This window comes from Caretta caretta, chromosome 24 (assembly GCF_965140235.1).
Source record: "Caretta caretta isolate rCarCar2 chromosome 24, rCarCar1.hap1, whole genome shotgun sequence".
Classification (NCBI taxonomy): domain Eukaryota; kingdom Metazoa; phylum Chordata; order Testudines; family Cheloniidae; genus Caretta; species Caretta caretta.
This window is the reverse complement of record NC_134229.1, coordinates 18,382,943-18,404,536: the sequence shown is the minus strand read 5'-3', so window position 1 is coordinate 18,404,536 and position 21,594 is coordinate 18,382,943. Positions and strand designations below refer to the sequence as shown.

The 21,594-nt window shown below is 59.2% G+C and overlaps 1 protein-coding gene across 2 annotated transcripts; it reads right to left on the bottom strand.

The window, feature by feature from the left end:
• Positions 1 to 7,112: 7,112 nt before the first annotated feature.
• On the bottom strand, positions 7,113 to 13,727 carry LOC125626074 (uncharacterized). Of its 2 annotated transcripts, none has more exons than XM_075122865.1 (4): positions 13,578 to 13,727; positions 10,423 to 10,599; positions 10,131 to 10,262; positions 7,113 to 7,913 (listed from the first exon to the last, which is right to left on the bottom strand). In XM_075122865.1, the coding sequence occupies exons 1-4, from the start codon at positions 13,654 to 13,656 to the stop codon at positions 7,132 to 7,134; spliced, it is 1,170 nt and encodes a 389-aa protein (XP_074978966.1). In that variant the 5' UTR covers positions 13,657 to 13,727; the 3' UTR covers positions 7,113 to 7,131. The 2 variants fall into 2 exon arrangements, with proteins under 2 accessions (XP_074978966.1, XP_074978967.1); XM_075122866.1 differs by lacking the exon at positions 13,578 to 13,727 and adding an exon at positions 11,247 to 12,194.
• Positions 13,728 to 21,594: the final 7,867 nt, after the last annotated feature.

The window sequence follows — 21,594 nt, the reverse complement described above, 5'->3', positions numbered from 1 at the left end:
AGTGTGACGAAGTGGGACTGTTCTTAATGTTTCCTCGGAATATTGTGGGGGTGCCTCAGTTTCCCCTAGGCAGTTCTTAAGTATCTAGGGGGTGGGGTAAGGGTGTATGATCATTGCAGAGCCCTACAGGGCAGGTGTGTGCAGGGGTCTGGACACAGAGAATGGCCGACACCCTGTTTCCTGGCAACTGATGGCCTGGGCCCTTCCCCCCCTGCAAGGTGAGAGCTGAAGGGTTGGAGAACAAAGGAATCAGGTGACCACCTGGCCGGGGAAAGGGACAAAGCCCAGAGGAGGAGGGGCTGGAGGGAGTTTCAGTTTGGGGCTGGCTGGGACATGGAGTGAAGTGCAGACGTGGTTGTCTGGCTCACTGCCCCCCAAAATGGACCCAGCTGAGGGGTCCCGTTCTCTGCACCTGCAAGCTCTGATTTAGACCATGTTCCTGTTGTCTAATAAACCTTCTGTTTTACTGGCTGGCTGAGAGTCACGTCTGACTGTGGAGTTGGGGGGCAGGACCCTCTGGCTTCCCCAGGACCCCGCCTGGGCGGACTCGCTGTGGGAAGCGCACGGAGGGGCAGAGGATGCTGAATGCTCCGAGGTCAGACCCAGGAAGGTGGAGCCGGGTGAGCTGTGTGTCCTGGAGACAGGCTGCTCACAGAAAGGCGACTGCCCCAGAGTCCTGCCTGGCTTCATGGGGAGCAGTTCCAGAGCATCGCCCAGGGACTCCGTGACAGCTAGCGCACACAATTTAACAGGAGATTAATGTTCAACAGATTAAGACTTTTAGAATGATACCTCACAAAGCAGACTTTGTACAAGACATATCATAACTATATAACAGTGGTGACTACAGGGGTTCCAGGTGTCACAAGCCCATCTACCCCGGTATCCTCCCTGCCCCCCCAGATCAACCCCCAGGACCCATCTACTCCAGTATCCCGCCTCCTCCCTTCCCCCTGGCTCAGCCCCATGGCCTGACTACCCCAGTATCCTGCCCCCTGGATCAGCCCACGGACCCTTCTACCCCAGCATCCAGCCTCCCTGTCACAGTCCGTGAGTGGCCAGTGCTAGCAGCAGGGAGGGGTCTGGCCTAGGTGCTGGAGAGGATGTGGGGCACCCCCAGGGAAGCGGTGCCCCTTCTCTTCAATGGTGTTGAGGTTCTGGATGTAGGAGAACACGGTGCAGGTCTTCGGCTGCACTCAGGTCTGCAGCACCATACAGACCTTGGCATCCCCTAAGAAGAGGTGAGGGGGCTGGTACTGGGGATTGAACCCAGGAGGCCTGGCTCCCAGCCCCCAAACCACTATTCCACTCCCCTCCCAGAACCGGGGATTGAACCCAGGAGGCCTGGCTCCCAGCCCCCAAACCACTACCCCACTTCCCTCCCAGAACCAGGGATTGAACCCAGGAGTCCTGGCTCCCAGCAACCCCCCAGTCCTGCTCTAACCACTGGCCTCCACTCCCTGCAGTGTAGCACCCCCTGCTGAGCCCTGCCCCCTGGCATCTGAGCCATAACCCAGCCCAGCTCAGAGCTGCCCGGGGTGGTGCACTGGACAGCTCCCGTCCAGCCCCCTAAAGCCTCCATCTCCATCCCAGCTTGCCAAGGGAGCCAGGGTGTCCGCATCCCATTGCTAAGAGGACATGGGGTGCCAGGCAACTGCTCCTCACCCTTCTTAAACAGCCAGAGGCCTGGTCGTGGGTGGCACCCCCCAGACACCCCTTTCTTTGTGTGATTCTCCCCCCATGTCACCTCCGCTGGGCCCCAGCAGGGAAGGGTACGGCTACAGGAATAAAGCAGCTAGCTTCAGGGTTGGAAACATAAAACTGGGACGTTTCACCTGTCTCTGAGATGCAGCCACCTCTGGGGCGGGGCAGCCGGGGACCAACCGCACAGTGACACAGAGTCGATGGCAGGAGGGCAAGGGGGCGCTTGATCCCATCAAGGTGGGGCTGTGTCCATAGGGCGGATTTATGACAGCGGAGGAGAAGGAGGAAGCTGCTGGGGCTGTCTGGCTGTTCCGAAGTGCCCAGGAGGGGGCCGGGCGCAAGGTTATTGGAGTCCAAGGTCTGTTCTTCAGCCCCGGGCAGGGTGGGCCCATCCCTCCTCTCACCGTTGGATTGTGCAAGAAAAGCACAGAGCGGTTGGGGCCGCTATGGCTCACAGCTGAGAGCCCCGGGCACCGGCCCTGCTGGGATCGTCCACCGCACAAGGAGAGCACGGGCAAGGGAGAGAACCCAGGAGTCCTGGCTCCCAGCCCCCTCTGCTCTAACCCCTAGACCCCACTCCTCTCCCAGAGCCAGGTAGAGAATGCAGGAGTCCTGGCTCCCAGCCCCCCCAACTCTAACCACTCCACTCCACTCCCCGAGCCAGGATAGAACCCAGGAGTCCTGGCTCCCAGCCCCCCCCCCCGCTCTAACCACTGGACCACACTGTCCTCCCTAAGCCAGGGCGGACCCCGGGCGTCCCTCACCGATGCTGATGGCCTGGGGCGGGTGCCGTTGAAGAGGTACCTGTTCTGCCCAAGGCACTTGGTCTTCTCAGGGGCAGGGCAGGCCTCCTGGGTGGGAGCCGGAGACACCGGGCACCCAGCACCGCTGGGCAGGGGCTCTGGGTGGGGAGACGCACCTGGGAGGTTACTGCCCCTCCATAAGCCAGGCCCCGCCCTGGGGCAGGATGGGAGCCAGCGCCCCCTACAGGGGACAGGCCCCGTGCCCCATTCCCCACCCCCCCGAGGCTGGTGCCCCCTAGATGCCCAGAGCTGCAGTTACCTGCCTGGCTCCCAGACTCTCCCAGCCAGTTGCAGAGGCTGGTGTTGCAGACGTGGTGGCAGGAGTAGCCAGGCAGGTTGGAGTTAGACGACGCCGAGGTGCCCGAGAAGGGGCTTTTGGGTGCACCACGGTCACCGTCCAGCTGCCTGGAAATCAAAGTTGGGGGTGGGGGGTGAAGAGAGCAGCGGAAAAGAGCCCCCAGGCGAGTGCACAGTGAGGGCCAGATGCCACCCACCCTTGGTACAATCCCCTCTTCCAAGGCCAGCTGGCACCAGCCGGGCGGAGCTCCGGGGCCTGTCCACGGTGCAGGCCTAACCCTGCCCCCTTTCTGTCTACACACCGACCCAGGACCTCACCGTGGGGTCGTGTTGGAGTCAAGCCCTATCGCTCTGCAATGTAGACGCAGGAGCCCCAACCCGGGGGCCAGGGCTCAACCCTGCCTAACCCAGGGTTACCAATGAGTGTAGACGCTCCGTGTGCCGTCGGCCTGTGTGAACCGGGGCATAGCTATTAGACAAACTTCCCAGCTTGACTGAAAACTTGGCCTGATGGAGAATCCACCACCCCACTTGGAAACTCACCCTCACCATTAAAAATGTCCATCTTATTTCCAGTCTGAATCTGTCCGGCTTCAGCTCCCAGCCGTCGGGTCGGGTCAGACCTTCCTCTGCGCGACCGAAGAGCCTGTTTTCAATAGTTGTTCCACTCGTAGGGACGCATGGACGGGGATCAAGTCTCTTTGTTTAGCTAAATAGCTGGAGCTCCTGGAGTCTCTCACTCAAAGGCAGGGTTTCCTCCCTTTACTCCGGGAACCTTAGGCCTGGGTTTGCCAGCGCCGAAGGCAGAGCTGCAGAGGGTGGTGAGGCTTAAAGGGGGTAAGAGGGGCAGGACTGGTCCTAAATCCTGAGGTAATCTGGTGTAAATGGGGAGGAAATCTGGTTGGAATGGGGAGGGGCTATGGTGGAGATGGGGAGGGGCTCCACTGTAAATCAGGAGTGGCTCTGTTGCAAATTAGGGGTAGCGGCGTTGCACATAGAGGGTAAATATAGTATAAATTATGAGTAACTGCCGTTGAAAGGGGAGTAAAATCAGTGTCAATCCAGAGTCAAATCAGTGTCAGTCTGGTAACTGAGATGTGGAAATCAGGAGTCACTCCAGTGTGAAACAGGAGTAATATCACTGTAAATCAGGAGCAAATCTGGTGTGACTAGAGTAAAACTAGAGTAACTGTTGTGAATTGGGAGTAACTCCAGGGTAAAATCGAGAGTAAACCCATTGAGCAATCGGGGATAACTGCAGTGTCATTCAGGAGTCACTGTGGTTTAAATTGGGTGTAACTATGGAGTAAATTGGGAATGAGACCAGTACAGGTCAGGATTAGCTACTTTGTAAATAGTGAGTAACCCTGGAGTAAATGTGGAGTAACTCCAGTGTAAAAGGAAAGGAGCCCTGGTATACATGAGGATCAACTCTGATGTAGATTTAGAGTAACTCCGATGTAAACTGGGAGTGAATCAATTGCAGATCAGAAGTAACCTGAGAGTAATGTCACTGCCAATCAGGAGTAACTCCAGTGTAAACTGGGAGTAACTCTGGAGTGAACTGGGAGTAATGCCCATGGAGCATAATCCCAGTGGAAATGGGGAGTAATTTTGTAGCAGTTACAGGCCCCCCATCAAACTCGTCTCTGTCCCGTCTCCGCGCCCGCCAGCCCCGCCCTGTGCTTCCCACGGATCCCGCCCCAGCAGGCTCTGCCACCTCCCTCCCCCCGCCCCGTGGCTCAGTGGCTCCCCCTGCTGCCTGGTTCCCGGAGGTCCCGGGGAAGCCCCGGGGGCCGCGCTCGTGTTGATGCCCTCCACGCAGGTGCGGTGCTGCGGCTGGCAGGGCGGTGCCCACGGCATGAGTGAGTCGGGGGGTTATGGGGGAGCCATCTGGGACTCCCCCCGGGGTTTGGGGACAAGGGCCTATCAGGATACAGGGGTCAGTAGCAGGGCCCCCTGACACCCCCAAGGCCGGGGGAGCGGGTTGTGTCACAGAGGGACGAGTTCCTCCCGCCCCACACTTTGCCCCCACCTCACTGTCCTTGGGCGGAAGAAGCCCCAGCTTTGGCCTCGTGCCAATCACTAGATGAAATTCCGTGTCCCACCTCTCCCGTCCCAGAGCCAGGGCCAGAACCCAGGAGTCCTGGCTCCTCTCCCCCTGCTCTAACCACTAGACTCCCCTCCCCTCCCAGAGCCGGGGAGAGAACCCAGGAGTCCTGACTCCCGCCCCCCACACCATACTCTAACCATTAGCCCCCACTCCCGTCTCAAAGCTGGGGTAGAACCCAGGAGTCCTGGCTCCCAGCCCTGCTTACTTTTGGGTTCCATTAACCCACCCCGGTACCTTGTATCAGGAGAGCTGATGCCAGGAGATAGGGCGGGGCCAGTTCCCACGCCCTGGGCCTGCCGTGGGTCATGGTGGCTCGGCCTGTGGTGGGGTCCAGAGGAGGGTCTCGGCTGGGCTGGGGGGTGGCTGTGACGGGGGATCCCGAAGCCCCGCTCTGTGGTCACAAACTGCGTGTGAGCGACAGGGTAGGACGGCCAGACTGACAAGGAAGGGCTGCTTCCATGAATGACCCCCCCCTCTGCTGCCCCCCAGCCGTCCTGCTCCCCGCTCGCTCCCCACCCCTCCAGCTGGCTTCTGGCTCCCAGCCAGGCTGGGGCTGGATAGAACCTGCTCTGCCGGCAGCATGTGGGAAATCATCCATCCGGGGGCCTGGTTACACAGGGACCCCCTCGCCCGGCGCTGAGATGCGGCCACCTCTGGGGTGGGGCTCGGGGGGCTGGTTACACAGGGCCCCCTCGCCCGGCGCTGAGATGCGGCCACCTCTGGGGTGCGGCGCGGGGGGCTGGTTACACAGGGCCCCCTCGCCCGGCGCTGAGATGCGGCCACCTCTGGGGTGGGGCGCGGGGGGCTGGTTACACACGGACCCCTCGCCCGGCGCTGAGATGCGGCCACCTCTGGGGTGGGGTGCGGGGGGCTGGTTACACAGGGACCCCCTCGCCCGGCGCTGAGATGCGGCCACCTCTCGGGTGGGGCGTGGGGGGCTGGTTACACAGGGACCCCTCGCCCGGCGCTGAGATGCGGCCACCTCTGGGGTGGAGCGCGGGGGGGCTGGTTACACAGGGACCCCTCGCCCGGCGCTGAGATACGGCCACCTCTAGGGTGGGGCGCGGGGGGCTGGTTACACAGGGACCCCTCGCCCGGCGCTGAGATGCGGCCACCTCTGGGGTGGGGCGCGCCGGGCTGGTTACACAGGGACCCCTCGCCCGGCGCTGAGATGCGGCCACCTCTCGGGTGGGACGCGGGGGGCTGGTTACACAGGGACCCCTCGCCCGGCGCTGAGATGCGGCCACCTCTGGGGTGGGGCGCGGGGGGCTGGTTACACAGGGCCCCCTCGCCCGGCGCTGAGATGCGGCCACCTCTGGGGTGGGGCGCGCCGGGCTGGTTACACAGGGACCCCTCGCCCGGCGCTGAGATGCGGCCACCTCTGGGGTGGGGCGCGGGGGGCTGGTTACACAGGGCCCCCTCGCCCGGCGCTGAGATGCGGCCACCTCTGGGGTGGGGCGCGGGGGGCTGGTTACACACGGACCCCTCGCCCGGCGCTGAGATGCGGCCACCTCTGGGGCGGGGCGCGGGGGGCTTGTTACACAGGGCCCCCTCGCCCGGCGCTGAGATGCGGCCACCTCTGGGGCGGGGCGCGGGGGGCTGGTTACACACGGACCCCTCGCCCGGCGCTGAGATGCGGCCACCTCTGGGGCGGGGCGCGGGGGGCTTGTTACACAGGGCCCCCTCGCCCGGCGCTGAGATGCGGCCACCTCTGGGGCGGGGCGCGGGGGGCTGGTTACACAGGGCCCCCTCGTCCGGCGCTGAGATGCGGCCACCTCTGGGGCAGGGCAGCTGCGTAATGACCCAAGGGAGCGAAGGGGGGCTGGTAAGAAGCTGGGGCGGGGGCTGTTCAGTATGGAATTGTCTAATTTGGAGTCCCACCTGGATGCCTGGGTCCATTTTTCAGTTTTCCTCCACATTTAAAGGGCCCCTGCCTTTCTTCTCACCATACTAAGGAACGGGGGGCGGGGGGGGCAATTCTCTCCCTCCCCTCTATACTGCGATGGGTTGGGGTGGGGGGTGGGTCCCATCTGTGCCAGAGAGGGGGCTGGCATATCCCCTCTGATGGGGGACCTGAAGGGGGCTGCAGAACCACCTGACATGTCCCAGGCCAGCAGCCTCAATTCTCTGGTACCAGGATTCCTGTCACCCCGCACCCCACCGCCGGAAAGAGACCAGCTGGGCGATGCAAGGGCTTGGGGGTAAGAGACTTTATTAAAGAGAGAGGCTTGGGGGGAGGGGGGGGGCGCGGAGGACGGGGGGGCCCACAATGGGGACTGAAATCAGCAGCAGAAACCCAGAGAAACAGGGAACGTCACATGGGGCTGACCCCCCACCTCTGGGAGCCCTCCCTTTAAATGTGGGGAAACTGAGGCATGCAATGTGGGGGAGGGGGGGAATGACTGCCTCATAGCTGCTAAGAGTTGGGGAGAGAACCCAGGCGTCCTGGCCCCCAGCCCCGCTCACAGCCCCAGGCGGGCTATCCCCAGAACCACTAGCAGGGGGCAGAGGCGTAGGCCAGGCGCCTGGGAGACGTGGGCGTGGGTGGACGTGGGGTAGCTGTTTTTCTTGCCAGGCTTTTGGGCGCGCGCGGGGGCCGGTGCTGTGGGGCGGGTCCCCCTCGTAGCTGGGGTTGAGTGGGTCCGTGCTGTGGTCGTAGCCAGTGTGGTCTGGGTCCGGATAGTGGGCCTCCGTGCTGTCGTCCTGGTGGGGCAGCTCCGTGGCTGCCGTGCCGTGGCTGCGCCCGGGCTGTTGGTGGCCTTTCCAGGCCGTGGCGTTGGCGAGGGGGCCGTAGCCGGGTATCCCGGTGGGGACGTGGCCGGAGGAGAACTTGAGGCCCAGGGAGAGCAGTGCCAGGGCCCCCTGCCCGTTGCAGTAGCTGCCAGAGCAGCAGGTGCCAGCCTGGCGGAGCTGCAGGGGGCCGAAGTGGCGGCTGGGCGGCACGGCGCAGGATGGGGCCTGGCAGCTCCACATGAAGACGGCCACTGCCAGCTTCCCTGGGGGCACAAGGGGGACGTGTGTGAGAGGGACGCCAACCTTCCCAGGGTGCAATGGGGCAGCCACTATGTGCCGTGGGAGAGGGGCATCACGCCAACCTTCCCAGGGTGCAATGGGGCAGCCACTATGTGCCGTGGGAGAGGGGCATCACGCCAACCTCCCCAGGGTGCAATGGGGCAGCCACTATGTGCCATGGGGCAATAGGCATCATGCTGACCTTCTCAGGGTGCAATGGGGCAGCCATTATATGCCATGGGGCAACAGGCATCGTGCCAACCTTCCCAGAGTGCAATGGGGCAGCCGTTATGTGCCATGGGGCAACGGGCATTGTGCTGACCTTCCCAGGGTGCAACGGGGCAGCCACTATCGTGCCATGGGAGAGGGACATGGTGCCAACCTTCCCAGGGTGCAGTGGGGCAGCCGTTATGTGCCATGGGGCAACGGTCATCGTGCTGACCTTCCCAGGGTGCAGTGGGGCAGCCATTGAGAGGTCACGGCAAAGGGGTGGTTGTCATGCCAACCTTCCCAGAATGCAGTGGGGGCAGCCATTGAAACGGCATCATGCCAGCTTCCCCAGAGTGCAATGGGGCAGCCATTGAGAGGTCATAGAATATCAGGGTTGGAAGGGACCCCAGAAGGTCATCTAGTCCAACCCCCTGCTCAAAGCAGGACCAATTCCCAGTTAAATCATCCCAGCCAGGGCTTTGTCAAGCCTGACCTTAAAAACCTCTAAGGAAGGAGATTCTACCACCTCCCTAGGTAACGCATTCCAGTGCTTCACCACCCTCTTAGTGAAAAAGTTTTTCCTAATATCCAACCTAAACCTCCCCCACTGCAACTTGAGACCATTACTCCTCGTTCTGTCATCTGCTACCATTGAGAACAGTCTAGAGCCATCCTCTTTGGAACCCCCTTTCAGGTAGTTGAAAGCAGCTATCAAATCCCCCCTCATTCTTCTCTTCCGTAGACTAAACAATCCCAGTTCCCTCAGCCTCTCTTCATAAGTCATGTGTTCCAGACCCCTAATCATTTTTGTTGCCCTTCGCTGGACTCTCTCCAATTTATCCACATCCTTCTTGAAGTGTGGGGCCCAAAACTGGACACAGTACTCCAGATGAGGCCTCACCAGTGCTGAATAGAGGGGAACGATCACGTCCCTCGATCTGCTCGCTATGCCCCTACTTATACATCCCAAAATGCCATTGGCCTTCTTGGCAACAAGGGCACACTGCTGACTCATATCCAGCTTCTTGTCCACTGTCACCCCTAGGTCCTTTCCCGCAGAACTGCTGCCTAGCCATTCGGTCCGTAGTCTGTAGCGGTGCATTGGGTTCTTCCGTCCTAAATGCAGGACCCTGCACTTATCCTTATTGAACCTCATCAGATTTCTTTTGGCCCAATCCTCCAATTTGTCTAGGTCCCTCTGTATCCTATCCCTCCCCTCCAGCGTATCTACCACTCCTCCCAGTTTAGTATCATCCGCAAATTTGCTGAGAGTGCAATCCACACCATCCTCCAGATCATTTATGAAGATATTGAACAAAACCGGCCCCAGGACCGACCCTTGGGGCACTCCACTTGACACCGGCTGCCAACTAGACATGGAGCCATTGATCACTACCCGTTGAGCCCGACAATCTAGCCAGCTTTCTACCCACCTTATAGTGCATTCATCCAGCCCATACTTCCTTAACTTGCTGACAAGAATACTGTGGGAGACCGTGTCAAAAGCTTTGCTAAAGTCAAGAGACAATACATCCGCTGCTTTCCCTTCATCCACAGAACCAGTAATCTCATCATAAAAGGCGATTAGATTAGTCAGGCATGACCTTCCCTTGGTGAATCCATGCTGGCTGTTCCTGATCACTTTCCTCTCATGCAAGTGCTTCAGGATTGATTCTTTGAGGACCTGCTCCATGATTTTTCCAGGGACTGAGGTGAGGCTGACTGGCCTGTAGTTCCCAGGATCCTCCTTCTTCCCTTTTTTACGGCAAAGGGGTGGTTGTGCCAACCTCCCCAGGGTGCAGTGGGGCGGGGACGGGGGCGCACTGGGGGCCGGAGGCAGCACCCTGACCCAGGCAGTGCCCCGCCCAGTTGGGCCGTCCTGGTCACTGGCAGGGGGGGTGCGGGGGCTGCAATGCACCCCAAGGGCAGCAGGGGGAGCCAGGGCTCCTGGGGTACAAAGCCCAGCGTCACCCCCACTGCTCCCCACCCACCTGCTGTGAGGGTGCCGTTGCCGTGGTAACAGCGGGCGTCCTCCCCGTCACATGTCACCCGCTCCAGAGTGTGGGGCTGGGGGCCGAGGCTCAGGCCGGCGTAGCGCTGGGTGGGGCCGCTGGGGGCCGGAGCTGCAACGAGACACGGATCAGAACCGGCGCCCCCCCAGAGGGGACAGGCCCCTGTGCCCCATTCCCCGCCCCCCCCGGAGCCAGCCAGTCCCTGCCCTGGGGCTGGATGGGAGCCGGCGCCCCCCAGAGCCCCCCGTGCCCTGTTCCCCATTCCTGTTACCTGTGGCCTGGCCAGGGCTCCCCAGATCCAGCCCCTTGGCATTGCACTGGTCAGACAGGCAGTAGCGGACATCGGCCTGGATGTGGAGGAATCTGCTGGGCCCAGCGGGCGGTTCGGTCCCTGCCTTGGGGTGTCCATCTCTGCACCCCCTTTGGATCAGAGTCACAGACATGCCCCCTGGAGAGAAAGAGCCACACGAAAGGCAGGTGAAGACAGTAGCAGGGAGTTCCACAGACCCTGGGGCGGGGCCCATCTCTGGGGAACGCCTGGAATCAGCCCCACGGGCCAATCTACCCTCATATCCCGCCCACTCCCTGCCCCTCTCGGCTCAGCCCCATGGGCCCATCGAGCCCAGTGTCCCTCCTCCGCCCTGCCCCCTGGATCAGCCCCACGGGCCCATCTACCCTGGTGTCCCGCCCACTCCCTGCCCCTTAGATCAGCCCCATGGGTCCATCTACTCTCATATCCCACCCATTCCCTGCCCCTCTCGGCTCAGCCCCATGGGCCCATCTACCCTCATATCCCGCCTCCTCCCTGCCCCCTGGATCAGCCCCACGGGCCCATCTACCCTGGTGTCCCGCCCACTCCCTGCCCCTTGAATCAGCCCCATGGGCCCATCTACCCTGGTATCCTGCCCGCTCCCTGCCCCTCATGGATCAGGCCCATGGGCCCATCGAGCCCTGTGTCCCGCCCCCTCCCTGCCCCCTGGATCAGCCCCACGGGCCCATTGAGCCTGTGTCCCGCCCGCTCCCTGCCCCTCATGGATCAGGCCCATGGGCCCATCGAGCCCGGTATCCGGCCTCCCTGTGCCGTGGGGGTGTCACCTGTGCTGAGGGTGACGGCAGCCTCCATGCAGGCGCCGTGGGCCGGGGTGCAGGACTCGGTGCCGCTGGGGGTGACGACGCTGGGGAGGCGTTTACCCCCCGGTCGCGGAGCAGGATGCAGCTGCGGCTGTCACAGCGCAGGGAGCCAGCCTCTGCGGGGAGCCGGAGACGTGGAGGCGGGGTGGGCACCGGGGGCGTGTCCCCGTGTCCCTGCTGCCCCCTGCTGGAGGGGACGGGCCCTGCTCTGTGTGTCCCCGTGTCCCTGCTGCCCCCTGCTGGAGGGGACGGGCCCTGCTCTGTGTGTGTCTGTGTGTCCGTGTCCCTGCTGCCCCCTGCTGGAGGGGACGGGCCCTGCTCTGTGTGTGTCTGTGTGTCCGTGTCCCTGCTGCCCCCTGCTGGAGGGGACGGGCCCTGCTCTGTGTGTGTCTGTGTGTCCGTGTCCCTGCTGCCCCCTGCTGGAGGGGACGGGCCCTGCTCTGTGTGTGTGTCTGTGTGTCCGTGTCCCTGCTGCCCCCTGCTGGAGGGGACGGGCCCTGCTCTGTGTGTGTCTGTGTGTGTCCGTGTCCCTGCTGCCCCCTGTTGGAGGGGACGGGCCCTGCTCTGTGTGTGTCTGTGTGTGTCCGTGTCCCTGCTGCCCCCTGCTGGAGGGGACGGGCCCTGCTCTGTGTGTGTCTGTGTGTGTCCGTGTCCCTGCTGCCCCCTGCTGGAGGGGACGGGCCCTGCTCTGTGTGCGTCTGTGTGTCCCCGTGTCCCTGCTGCCCCCTGCTGGAGGGGACGGACCCTGCTCTGTGTGTGTGTCTGTGTGTGTCCGTGTCCCTGCTCCCCCTGCTGGAGGGGCTGGGCCCTGCTCTGTGTGCGTCTGTGTGTCCCCGTGTCCCTGCTGCCCCCTGCTGGAGGGGACGGGCCCTGCTCTGTGTGTGTCCGTGTCCCTGCTGCCCCCTGCTGGAGGGGCTGGGCCCTGCTCTGTGTGCGTCTGTGTGTGTCCGTGTCCCTGCTCCCCCTGCTGGAGGGGCTGGGCCCTGCTCTGTGTGCGTCTGTGTGTGTCCGTGTCCCTGCTCCCCCTGCTGGAGGAGACGGGCCCTGCTCTGTGTGTGTCTGTGTGTGTCCGTGTCCCTGCTGCCCCCTGCTGGAGGGGACGGGCCCTGCTCTGTGTGTGTGCGTCTGTGTGTGTCCGTGTCCCTGCTGCCCCTGCTGGAGGGGCTGGGCCCTGCTCTGTGTGCGTCTGTGTGTCCCCGTGTCCCTGCTGCCCCCTGCTGGAGGGGACGGGCCCTGCTCTGTGTATGTCTGTGTGTCCCCGTGTCCCTGCTGCCCCCTGCTGGAGGGGACGAGCCCTGCTGTGTGTGTGTGTGTGTGTGTGTGAGATTGTGTTTCTCTGCATGCCATGGTGGGTCTGTGTGGACGTGATGGTTTGTGGGTCCCTCTGTGTGTTTGTGGTTGTGGGGGGGAGAGAGGCGAGCCGTGTCGTGTGTCTAGAATTCTGCGTGTGCGCTCACAACGGAGGTGGTGCCTGAGCCCGCGAAACAACAATACCACAAGTTGTGCCCACTAGGGGCTAGGCAGGGGGAGTCCTGGCTCCCAGCTGTATCCACTGGGCCCCCCCCCTTTCCCCTCCCACAGCCAGGGAGAGAACCCAGGAGTCCTGGATCCCAGCGTCCTCCTGCCCCGGCTCTAACCACCAGACCCCACGCCCTTCCCAGAGAACCCAGGAATCCTGGCTCCCGACCCCCACCCCACACACACTCTACCCACTAGGCTCCCCCTCCCTCTCCTCCCAGAGCAGGGGAGAGAACCCAGGAGTCCTGGCTCCCAGGCTGCCCCCGCTCTAACCCACTAGACCCCACTCCCCTCCCAGAACTGAGGAGAGAACCCAGGAATACTGGCTCCCAGCCCCACTGCTTTAACCACTAGACCCCACTCCCCTCCCAGAGCCAGGGAAAGAACCCAGGAGTCCTGGCTCCCAGCCATCCCCCCCACACCAGACCCCACTCCCCTCCCAGGGCTGGGGAGAGAACCCAGGAGTCCTTGATCCCAGCCTCCTCCCTCCTCAGGTCTAACCACCAGACCCCACTCTCTTCCCAGAGAACCCAGGAATCCTGGCTCCCGAAGCCCCCCACCCACTCTATCCACTAGGCTCCCCCTCCCCTCTCCTCCCAGAGCCAGGGAGAGAACCCAGGAGTCCTGGCTCCCAGCCCCTCCCACCCCCACACACACCAGACCCCACTCCCCTCCCAGGGCTGGGGAGAGAACCCAGAATCCAGCTCCCAGCCCCGCTGCTCTGACCCCCCAGCCCCCAGCCCCTCCAGGGAACCCAGGAATCCGGGCTGTTGGTACCTGGGATCAGCAGAGCAGAAGCCAGGATTGCCAGCAGTGATGCTGCCGGGGCCCCATGTCCCGCCCCAGGGCCCCCCATGGCCCCGGAGAGCCCAGCTGCCGGAGAGGTGCAACCCCCCCGGGAACTGTGCAGCTGTGTCCGAGCGGGCGAGTCTCAGCCATGTAGGGGGGGGGGGGGGGAACCTCTAATTTATAGTCCCCCCTCCCGCGCGCTGCTCAGCGGGATTGCACCATGGCGCGACTTCCACAGCTCTGGTGCAATGATCCCATTGGGCAACCGGTACCACAGCGCCCCTGGCTGGAGACGGGGGGTACCCAGGCCCTGGATGTGGGGGCAGCCTGGGTGCCCCAGAGACACCCCCCCCCGTGCCCAATTTCCTCCCCGTTCTCCTCGCCATCCCAGTCCCTGTCCCTCACGCCCGGGGGGAGGTGTGGCCCAGGGGGCCAGCTTACCTGTACCCCATTCCTTGCTTTGTTATCCTGCTTTATTCTATTTATGATAATGCCAGGAACCTGCCGGCTTTGACCCTGTACGATTTGCCTTTTGTAGGGAATGAGAGGCATGAGACCGATGTTAGAGAGCTTATTCCTTCACTCTCCCACTTCCCTGGTTCTTCTCGCATGAACAGAGAGCAACAATACCCGAAGTCCGAAGGTGCAAACAATTCGATGTTTATTGGGGTGAACTTCCAGCAAGCTAAATACAAGTTCCTTTTTCCTTATTTTCGAATCCCAACTTACTTCCTGTTTGCCCCTAATTTATATAGTAATATTCTTAGCTATACCTTAACCAATCATTCTACTAAAATTTAACTAACCAATCCTAACATGGATTAGCTAACCAATTATATCCCACCACCTTAATTAGTTTACACCCAGCAAAATTAATTATACAGCAGACAGAAGCAATCACAGAACCAGACAGAGACCATGCCAATAAACAATAGCAAAGTGGGAACTATAATGACAAAACAATACAGAAGTGAGGATTTCACAACTACATCTGTAAAGACATAAGAGTTTCCCAGCTGTGTCTATTGATAAGTGAGTTCTTACCAGACAGAAAACTATCAACCTCAATTTCCTTTTACAGCTTCTAGGCACTTCCCTTTCTCTGGAGGTGATAGGCACTATAAGGACAGGATTAAATTCCTAACAGCCCCATAGCACCTTATTTCAATGTGACTAGTTTGGAATGTGAGGATGTGACCGGTCGCTTCCCAGCTTATGGCTGCCTCTGTCGCTTAGCCAAAGGCCTGAGCCTAAGAACAGGGCCTCAGACTGTCACAGTAAGAGAAGGCCCTTACACTGGCAGACAGTGATTTTGATTCTTTCTTTTATACCTCTAGAACTAGCCAAGTGATAGGAATACACCTAAATTCTTAGAGTATAGGCCTTTACAGACAGGCCTGAATATCTATATCCTAACAACCTATAACCTTTGGCATAGGTAGACTTAAGTATTTCATAAGTTATAGGTTTCAGAGGGGCAGCCGTGTTAGTCTGTGTCAGCAGAAAGAACGAGGAAGCCTTGTGGCACCTTAGAGACTAACAAATTCATTTGAGCATAAGTTTTTCGTGGACTAAAACCCTCTTCATCGGATGCACGCAGTGGAAAATACAGTAGGAAGATCGATAGATATATACAGAGAACATGAAACAATGGGGGTTGCCATACACACTATGATGAGAGTGATCAGTTAAGGGGGGCTATTATCAGCAGGAGAAAAAAACCTTTTGTAGTGATAATCAGGGTGGCCCATTTCCAACAGCTGACAAGAAGGTGTGAGTAACAGTAGGGGTGTGTGGGGGGGGGGGAAATAAGCATGGAGAAATTGTTTTACTTTGTGTAATGACCCATCCACTCCCAGTCTTTATTCAAGCCTAATTTAATGGTGTCCAGTTTGCAAATTAATTCCAGTTCTGCAGTTTCTCGTTGGCGTCTGTTTTTGAAGTTTTGTTGTTGTGATATTGTGACTTTTAGGTCTGTAATTGAGTGACCAGAGAGATTGAAGTGTTCTCCGGCTGGTTTTTGAATGTTATAATTCTTGACGTCTGATTTGTGTCCATTTATTCTTTTGCGTAGAGACTGTCCGGTTTGGCCAATGTACATGGCAGAGGGGCATTGCTGGAACATGATGGCATCTATCACATTGGCAGATGTGCAGGTGAACGAGCCTCTGATCGTGTGGCTGATGTGATTAGGCCTTGTGATGGTGTCCCCTGAATAGATCTGTGGACACGGTTGGCAACGAGCTTTGTTGCAAGGATAGGTTCTTGGGTTAGTGGTTTTGTTGTGTAGTGTGTGGTTGCTGGTGAGTATTTGCTTCAGGTTGGGGGGCTGTCTGTAGGCAAGGACTGGCCTGTCTCCCAAGATCTGTGAGAGTGATGGGTCGTCCTTCAGGATAGGTTGTAGATCCCTGATGATGCGTTGGAGAGGTTTTAGTTGGGGGATGAAGGTGATGGCTACTGGCGTTCTGTTATTTTCTTTGTTGAGCCTGTCCTGTAGTAGGTGAGTTATAGGGAGCTGAAAGTGGTATGCCAGGGCGGGCATTTTATCCAAAATCCCGACATCAGCCACCCACAGAACATCGCTGACACCAGCATCCGGAAAGTTCGGGACAGAACCTCCCACCGCATCAGTGCCATGACAGCAAACGGACGCGGATGCTAATGGGGTGACGTCAGACATCGACTAACCCGTAGCAAACGGACCCCTTACGGGGAGGAAATGCAAACCAGGACCGCTGTTGAATATGCATCGGTCATGGCTCGTCAGCGTGACCGACTATAAAAGTAACATCCCAGGGGCAGCAGATGGGCTGGAGAGACGTAGACCTTGTGGGGGGCCAGACTGATGGGAAGACGAGGACGGTGACGGTGATGAGAAAGATAATGGTGAACAGTCCAGGGTGTAAGGATGGCCGTCCAAATGTATTTTCTCTGTTATCTCTGTCTGCCTCGTTGCGTTTAAGTGTGTATATAACTTTGCTAAATTATTAATAAATCATATGTCTATATACGTAGAGAGGGTTCCTATGTGTGAGTGTTGCACCTGGGCACATCGGGGTTCCCAAATTATACGGTAATTTTACAATAATCTTACTGGGCCTGATCTTGGGACAAGAAACCTGTTAATCCTCAAGTTTTACAATTATATATACCCAGCTCTGGGTCAGGCTACAGAGGTCAGGTGTTTGGCTCGTGATTCGGTTGGGGGGCTGCCCCCGCCTGGAGGGGCTGAGCCCTGCTCTGTGTGTCAGTGGGTGGGTTCGACGACCCCAGCGCCTGGGTGGGCAACGGGCCCGGAGCCGAAAAATCCGGCCCCACATGTGGGCGCTGGCCAGGGGGGAATCCGGGCTTGAGGGAAGGGGGACAGTAGGGCTGAGACCTACACAGGAATCCCCCCCACACATGGACACACCCAAACCCAGCCTGACGCCCACATGTGCACCCAGCCCCACTGGTGTGCACGCACAATCAGGCCGCAGCGGCCTGCATGGGAGATGCGCTAAACCCGCGAGCGCAGCAGGGAGCCACGCGAACACCCAAGCTGGTGTCATGCTCGAGACGCCCAGAAAACGGCTCGTTTGTGTCCGGACCGAACCTTCCGCCCACGTGGCACCGGGCCGGCTTCACCCGCCGAGCGGCCGTTTGACTTCGGCTTGGACTGGTCTCGGGGAAACCCAGCGATGGGCGAGCTCAGGGGAAACTCTGAACAGGCCTAAAACGCCCTTGCAGTTTCCCAGGTGAAATAACCAGTGTGTCTGCGGCCGGCTTTGAGAAAGGGGGTGCGGGAAACCTGCCAGGCCAGCCGATAACTGGGCATTTTCATTCGGCCACACGTCACCGACTAGGGCGAGGGGCGTCGGCCAGACACACAGCAGGGGGCTGGGGAGCAGCAACTCCGGAAGGGATTCGGGGCGTTGGGGGAGAATCATCCAAACCAGGCCCCCCTGTGTGACGCTACGGCCAGACGGGCTAACGCCGTCCTGGGCTGGCTAAATGAGAGTCTCCAGGTGGAGCAGGGAGGGGATTCTCCCTCTGGAGCTGACCTGGGGGTGACGCTGCCGGGCCCTGGGTCCAGTTCTGGGACGCACAGTCACTCGGGGACGGGTCAGTCAGGATAAAATGTAGGGTTAGGGCTAATATTTGAGGTCAGGGTTCGAATTTACATTTAGGGTTACAGTTCACTTGAGGGGTAGAGTTAAGATGATAGGTTTAAGGTACACGTTAAATGTTAAGGTTAAGAGAAGTGCTCAGGTTCGGGTTAGAGTTTCTCCTTAGGGTTAGGGCTGGGTTTGGGAGTTAGGGAAGGGGATACAGAAGACGAGATTTTGACCTGCATAAATTCAGAGAGGACTCTCAAATGCGATCCTGCGAGGAGCCCTGCCGTGAGAAGGGTGATCCCTGCGCTTCTCTCCCAGCCTTACACAAAGAGCCTGGGTTCATGCCAGGTGTGTCTCTTCTAAAGAGGGGGATTTGCAAGTGGTGGTCCGAGTGTCCTGTTTAAATCTGTCCCTCTCTCTGCCCAGGCTGCCTCCGGGTTCGCGGTCACCACCTCCTGGATGGAGCGGGTCCGTCAGGCCCCGGGCAGGGGCTGGAGTGGGTTGCCCATATCAGCAGCACCCGCGGGAGTCATGCACAATATGGTGATGCAGTCAAAGGGCGATTCAAGAAGGCAGACGTTAGCAGAGGTGAAAGTAAGCTGGTACGCCCCGGTACAGTGTACCGGCAAGAGCCGGTGCACCGTACCAGGATGGATCGGCTTCCCCTGGAGCAATTTAAAGGGCCTGCGGCTCCCAGCAGTGGCTGGAGCCCCCGGCCCTTTAAATTGATGCCAGAGGCCCCGGCTGTCGCTGTTACCCGGGGAGGGGGAAGGAGGCACTTGCCGATACAGGGTGGGCCAGGGCTGGCTCTGACCTCCCCCAGCCCCGCCCCTTCCACCCGAGGCCCCGCCCCTTCTGCAGGCCAGAGCCGGCCCCAGCCCAGCCCCATACCGGTAAGCCCCAAGACATACTTTCACCCCTGGACATTAGCAAACTCGGGAAGCTGGTAGGTCCGATCCCATGGGAAGCAAGTCTAAGGGGAAAAACCATTGAAGACAGTTGGCAGTTTTTCAGAGACATTATCACAAGATCAAACTATCCCACTGTGGAGGAAAGATTGGAAACCTGGCCAGAGACCACGCTGGTGTAACCAGGAGACCTTCAATGGTCTGAAACTCAATAAAGAGTCCTACAAAAAGTGGAAACTCGGTCCAATGACAAAGGATGAATATGAACAAATAACACAAGTCTGTAGGGACAAAATTAGAAAGGCCAAGGCCCCAAACGAGATCAAACTTGCTAGGGACATAAAAGGAAACAAGAAAACATTCTGCAAATACATTCAAAGCAAGAGGAAGACCAATGACAGAGCAGGGCCGTTACTCAACGAGGGGGGAAAGACAAAAACAGAAAATGGCAGAGCTGCTGCATGACGTCTTTGTTCCGATTTTCACCCAGAAGGTTGGTGGCGAGTGGACGTCTCACATAGCGACTGCCAGTGAGAATGAGGTAGGATCAGAGGCTAAAATAGGGAAAGAACAAGTTAAAAATGACTTAGACGAGTTCGATGTCCTCAAATCCCCAGGGCCTGATGAAACACGTCCAAGAACGCTCAGGGAGCTGACTGAGGAGACAGCTGAGCCGGGCGTGATGATCTTGGGACAGTCCTGGAAGACGGGAGACATTCCAGAGACAGGAATCGGGCAAATAGAGGGCTCGTCTACATCGGCACTTTACAGCCCTGCAACTTCCTCGCTGAGGGGTGTGAAAAAACACCCCCCCCCCGAGTGCAGCAAGTCTCCGTCATGCGGGAAGGGCGTGCCGAGTGGGGTCCCGCAGGGATCAGTTCTGGGTCTGGTTCTGTCAATATCTTCATCAGTGGTTTCGACCATGGCAGCGAGAGCACGCTTATAGAGTCTGCGGACGATACCCAGCTGGGAGGTTGCAAGCGCTTTGGAGGAGAGGATGAAAATCCAAAATGAGCTGGACAAACCGGAGACTTGGTCTGATGTAAATAGGATGAAATTCAATGAGGACAAATGCAAAGTCCGCCACTGAGGAAGGAACAATCAGCTGCACACACAGAATGGGAAATGGCGGCTCAGGAAGGAGTCCTGCGGAAAGGGATCCGGGGGTCAGAGTGGACCACAAGCTAAATACGAGTCAACAGGGTAACACTGTTGCAAAAAAAAGCGAACGTCCTTCTGGGCTGGATTCGCAGGTGCGTTGAAAGCAAGACACGAGCAGTCATTCTTCCGCGCTGCTCCACCCTGATTAGGCCTCAACTGGAGGGTTGTGTCCAGTTCTGGGCGCCACATTTAATTTAGCCAACTTTAATTTTTGTGAGAATAACGAGGAGTCCTTGCGACCCCTTAGAGATGAGCACGTTTATTTTTGTGATGATTTTAAAACCTGAGTTGTATTTAATAAAATCGTCGTGAAACATTTTTCAGTTTTTATGATGGTGCCATACAGCCCCCCTTCGCCCTCACGGTCTCAGCCTTCGGCGGTGTGACGAAGTGGGACTGTTCTTAATGTTTCCTCTGAATAGTGTGGGGGTGCCTCAGTTTCCCCTAGGCAGTTCTTAAGTATCTAGGGGGTGGGGTAAGCATGTATGATCATTGCAGAGCCCTAGAGGGCAGGTGTGTGCAGGGGTCTGGACACAGAGAATGGCCGACACCCTGTTTCCTGGCAACTGATGGCCTGGGCCCTTCCCCCCTGCAAGGTGAGAGCTAAAGGGTTGGAGAACAAAGGAATCAGGTGACCACCTGGCCCGGGAAAGGAACAAAGCCCAGAGGAGGAGGGGCTGGAGGGGAGTTTCAGTTGGGGGCTGGCTGGGACATGGAGTGAAGTGCAGACATGGTTGTCTGGCTCACTACCCCCCAAAATGGACCCAGCTGAGGGGTCCCGTTCTCTGCACCTGCAAGCTCTGTGTTAGACCATGTTCCTGTCGTCTAATAAACCTTCTGTTTTACTGGCTGGCTGAGAGTCACGTCTGACTGCGAAGTTGGGGTGCAGGACCCTCTGGCTTCCCCAGGAGCCCCGCCTGAGCGGACTCGCTGTGGGAAGCGCACGGAGGGGCAGAGGATGCTGAATGCTCCGAGGTCAGACCCAGGAAGGTGGAAGCTGTGTGAGCTGTGTGTCCTGAAGACAGGCTGCTCACAGAAAGGCGACTGCCCCAGAGTCCTGACTGGCTTCATAGGGAGCAGTTCCAGAGCATCGCCCAGGGACTCCGTGACAACTGGTGGCAGCGGTGGGATGTACTGCACCCCGTGGATGGCGCTTCCTGCAGTAAGTGACTGGGGAGCAGTAACACGAAGGGGGATTGCCGAGGACTAGGCCTGCTGAAGGCTCAGAGAGGAGCGGTTTCGGGGGGCGGTTAACCCCTGGGAGTGTGTGACCAGCGAGAAGGACTGTGCAGTAGCAGGGTTCCCCTGGGGATTGCAGCAAGCAGTCCAAGGGGCGGAGGAGTCTGCAGCTCGACCCTGGCAAAGAGGTGGTGACCTCGAGAAGGGCTGGCACACTAGGGGTTCTCCCTGGAAACCGTGGGGAGCTGAGAACACATGGGCCTGTGAGTCCACAACAACTTGGGAGGAGCGGAGTGATGGCCTGTCACCGTCTCCTTAAGAAGGACATTGTAACCCTGTGCAAAAAGAGAGGGTTGAGCGTTGGAAAGTGCACCAAAGCAGAGTTAATCGTGCAGCTGGAGGAGGATGACCGCTCTAAGGAACAGATTCCTGACCCCAACTGGGGCTATAGCAGGATCTGGGAGCAGCTGGAGCGGGAGCCAGGCATCGCCAAGACTCCTGTCCCCGATCAGACGGGGGTCTTCACGATCGGGTTCCCCATCGGGGGATCGAGACGGACGGGATTGGAGCTGAGTCCGAGAGCAAGAGGACCGTGGGAGACAGTGAGAGCCCGAGAAAGAGCTGCAGAAGCAGCAGCAGGATGAACTGGCGGTGGTGGGG

Coding starts and splice junctions, on each gene's coding strand:
- LOC125626074 (XM_075122865.1), bottom strand. CDS start 13,656: ATGGGGGGCCCTGGGGCGGGACATGGGGCCCCGGCAGCATCACTGCTG. Junction 10,600..13,577: donor TTCTGCTCTGCTGATCCCAG/GTACCAACAGCC, acceptor CTTTCTCTCCAG/GGGGCATGTCTGTGACTCTG. Junction 10,263..10,422: donor GAGCCCTGGCCAGGCCACAG/GTAACAGGAATG, acceptor GTCTCGTTGCAG/CTCCGGCCCCCAGCGGCCCC.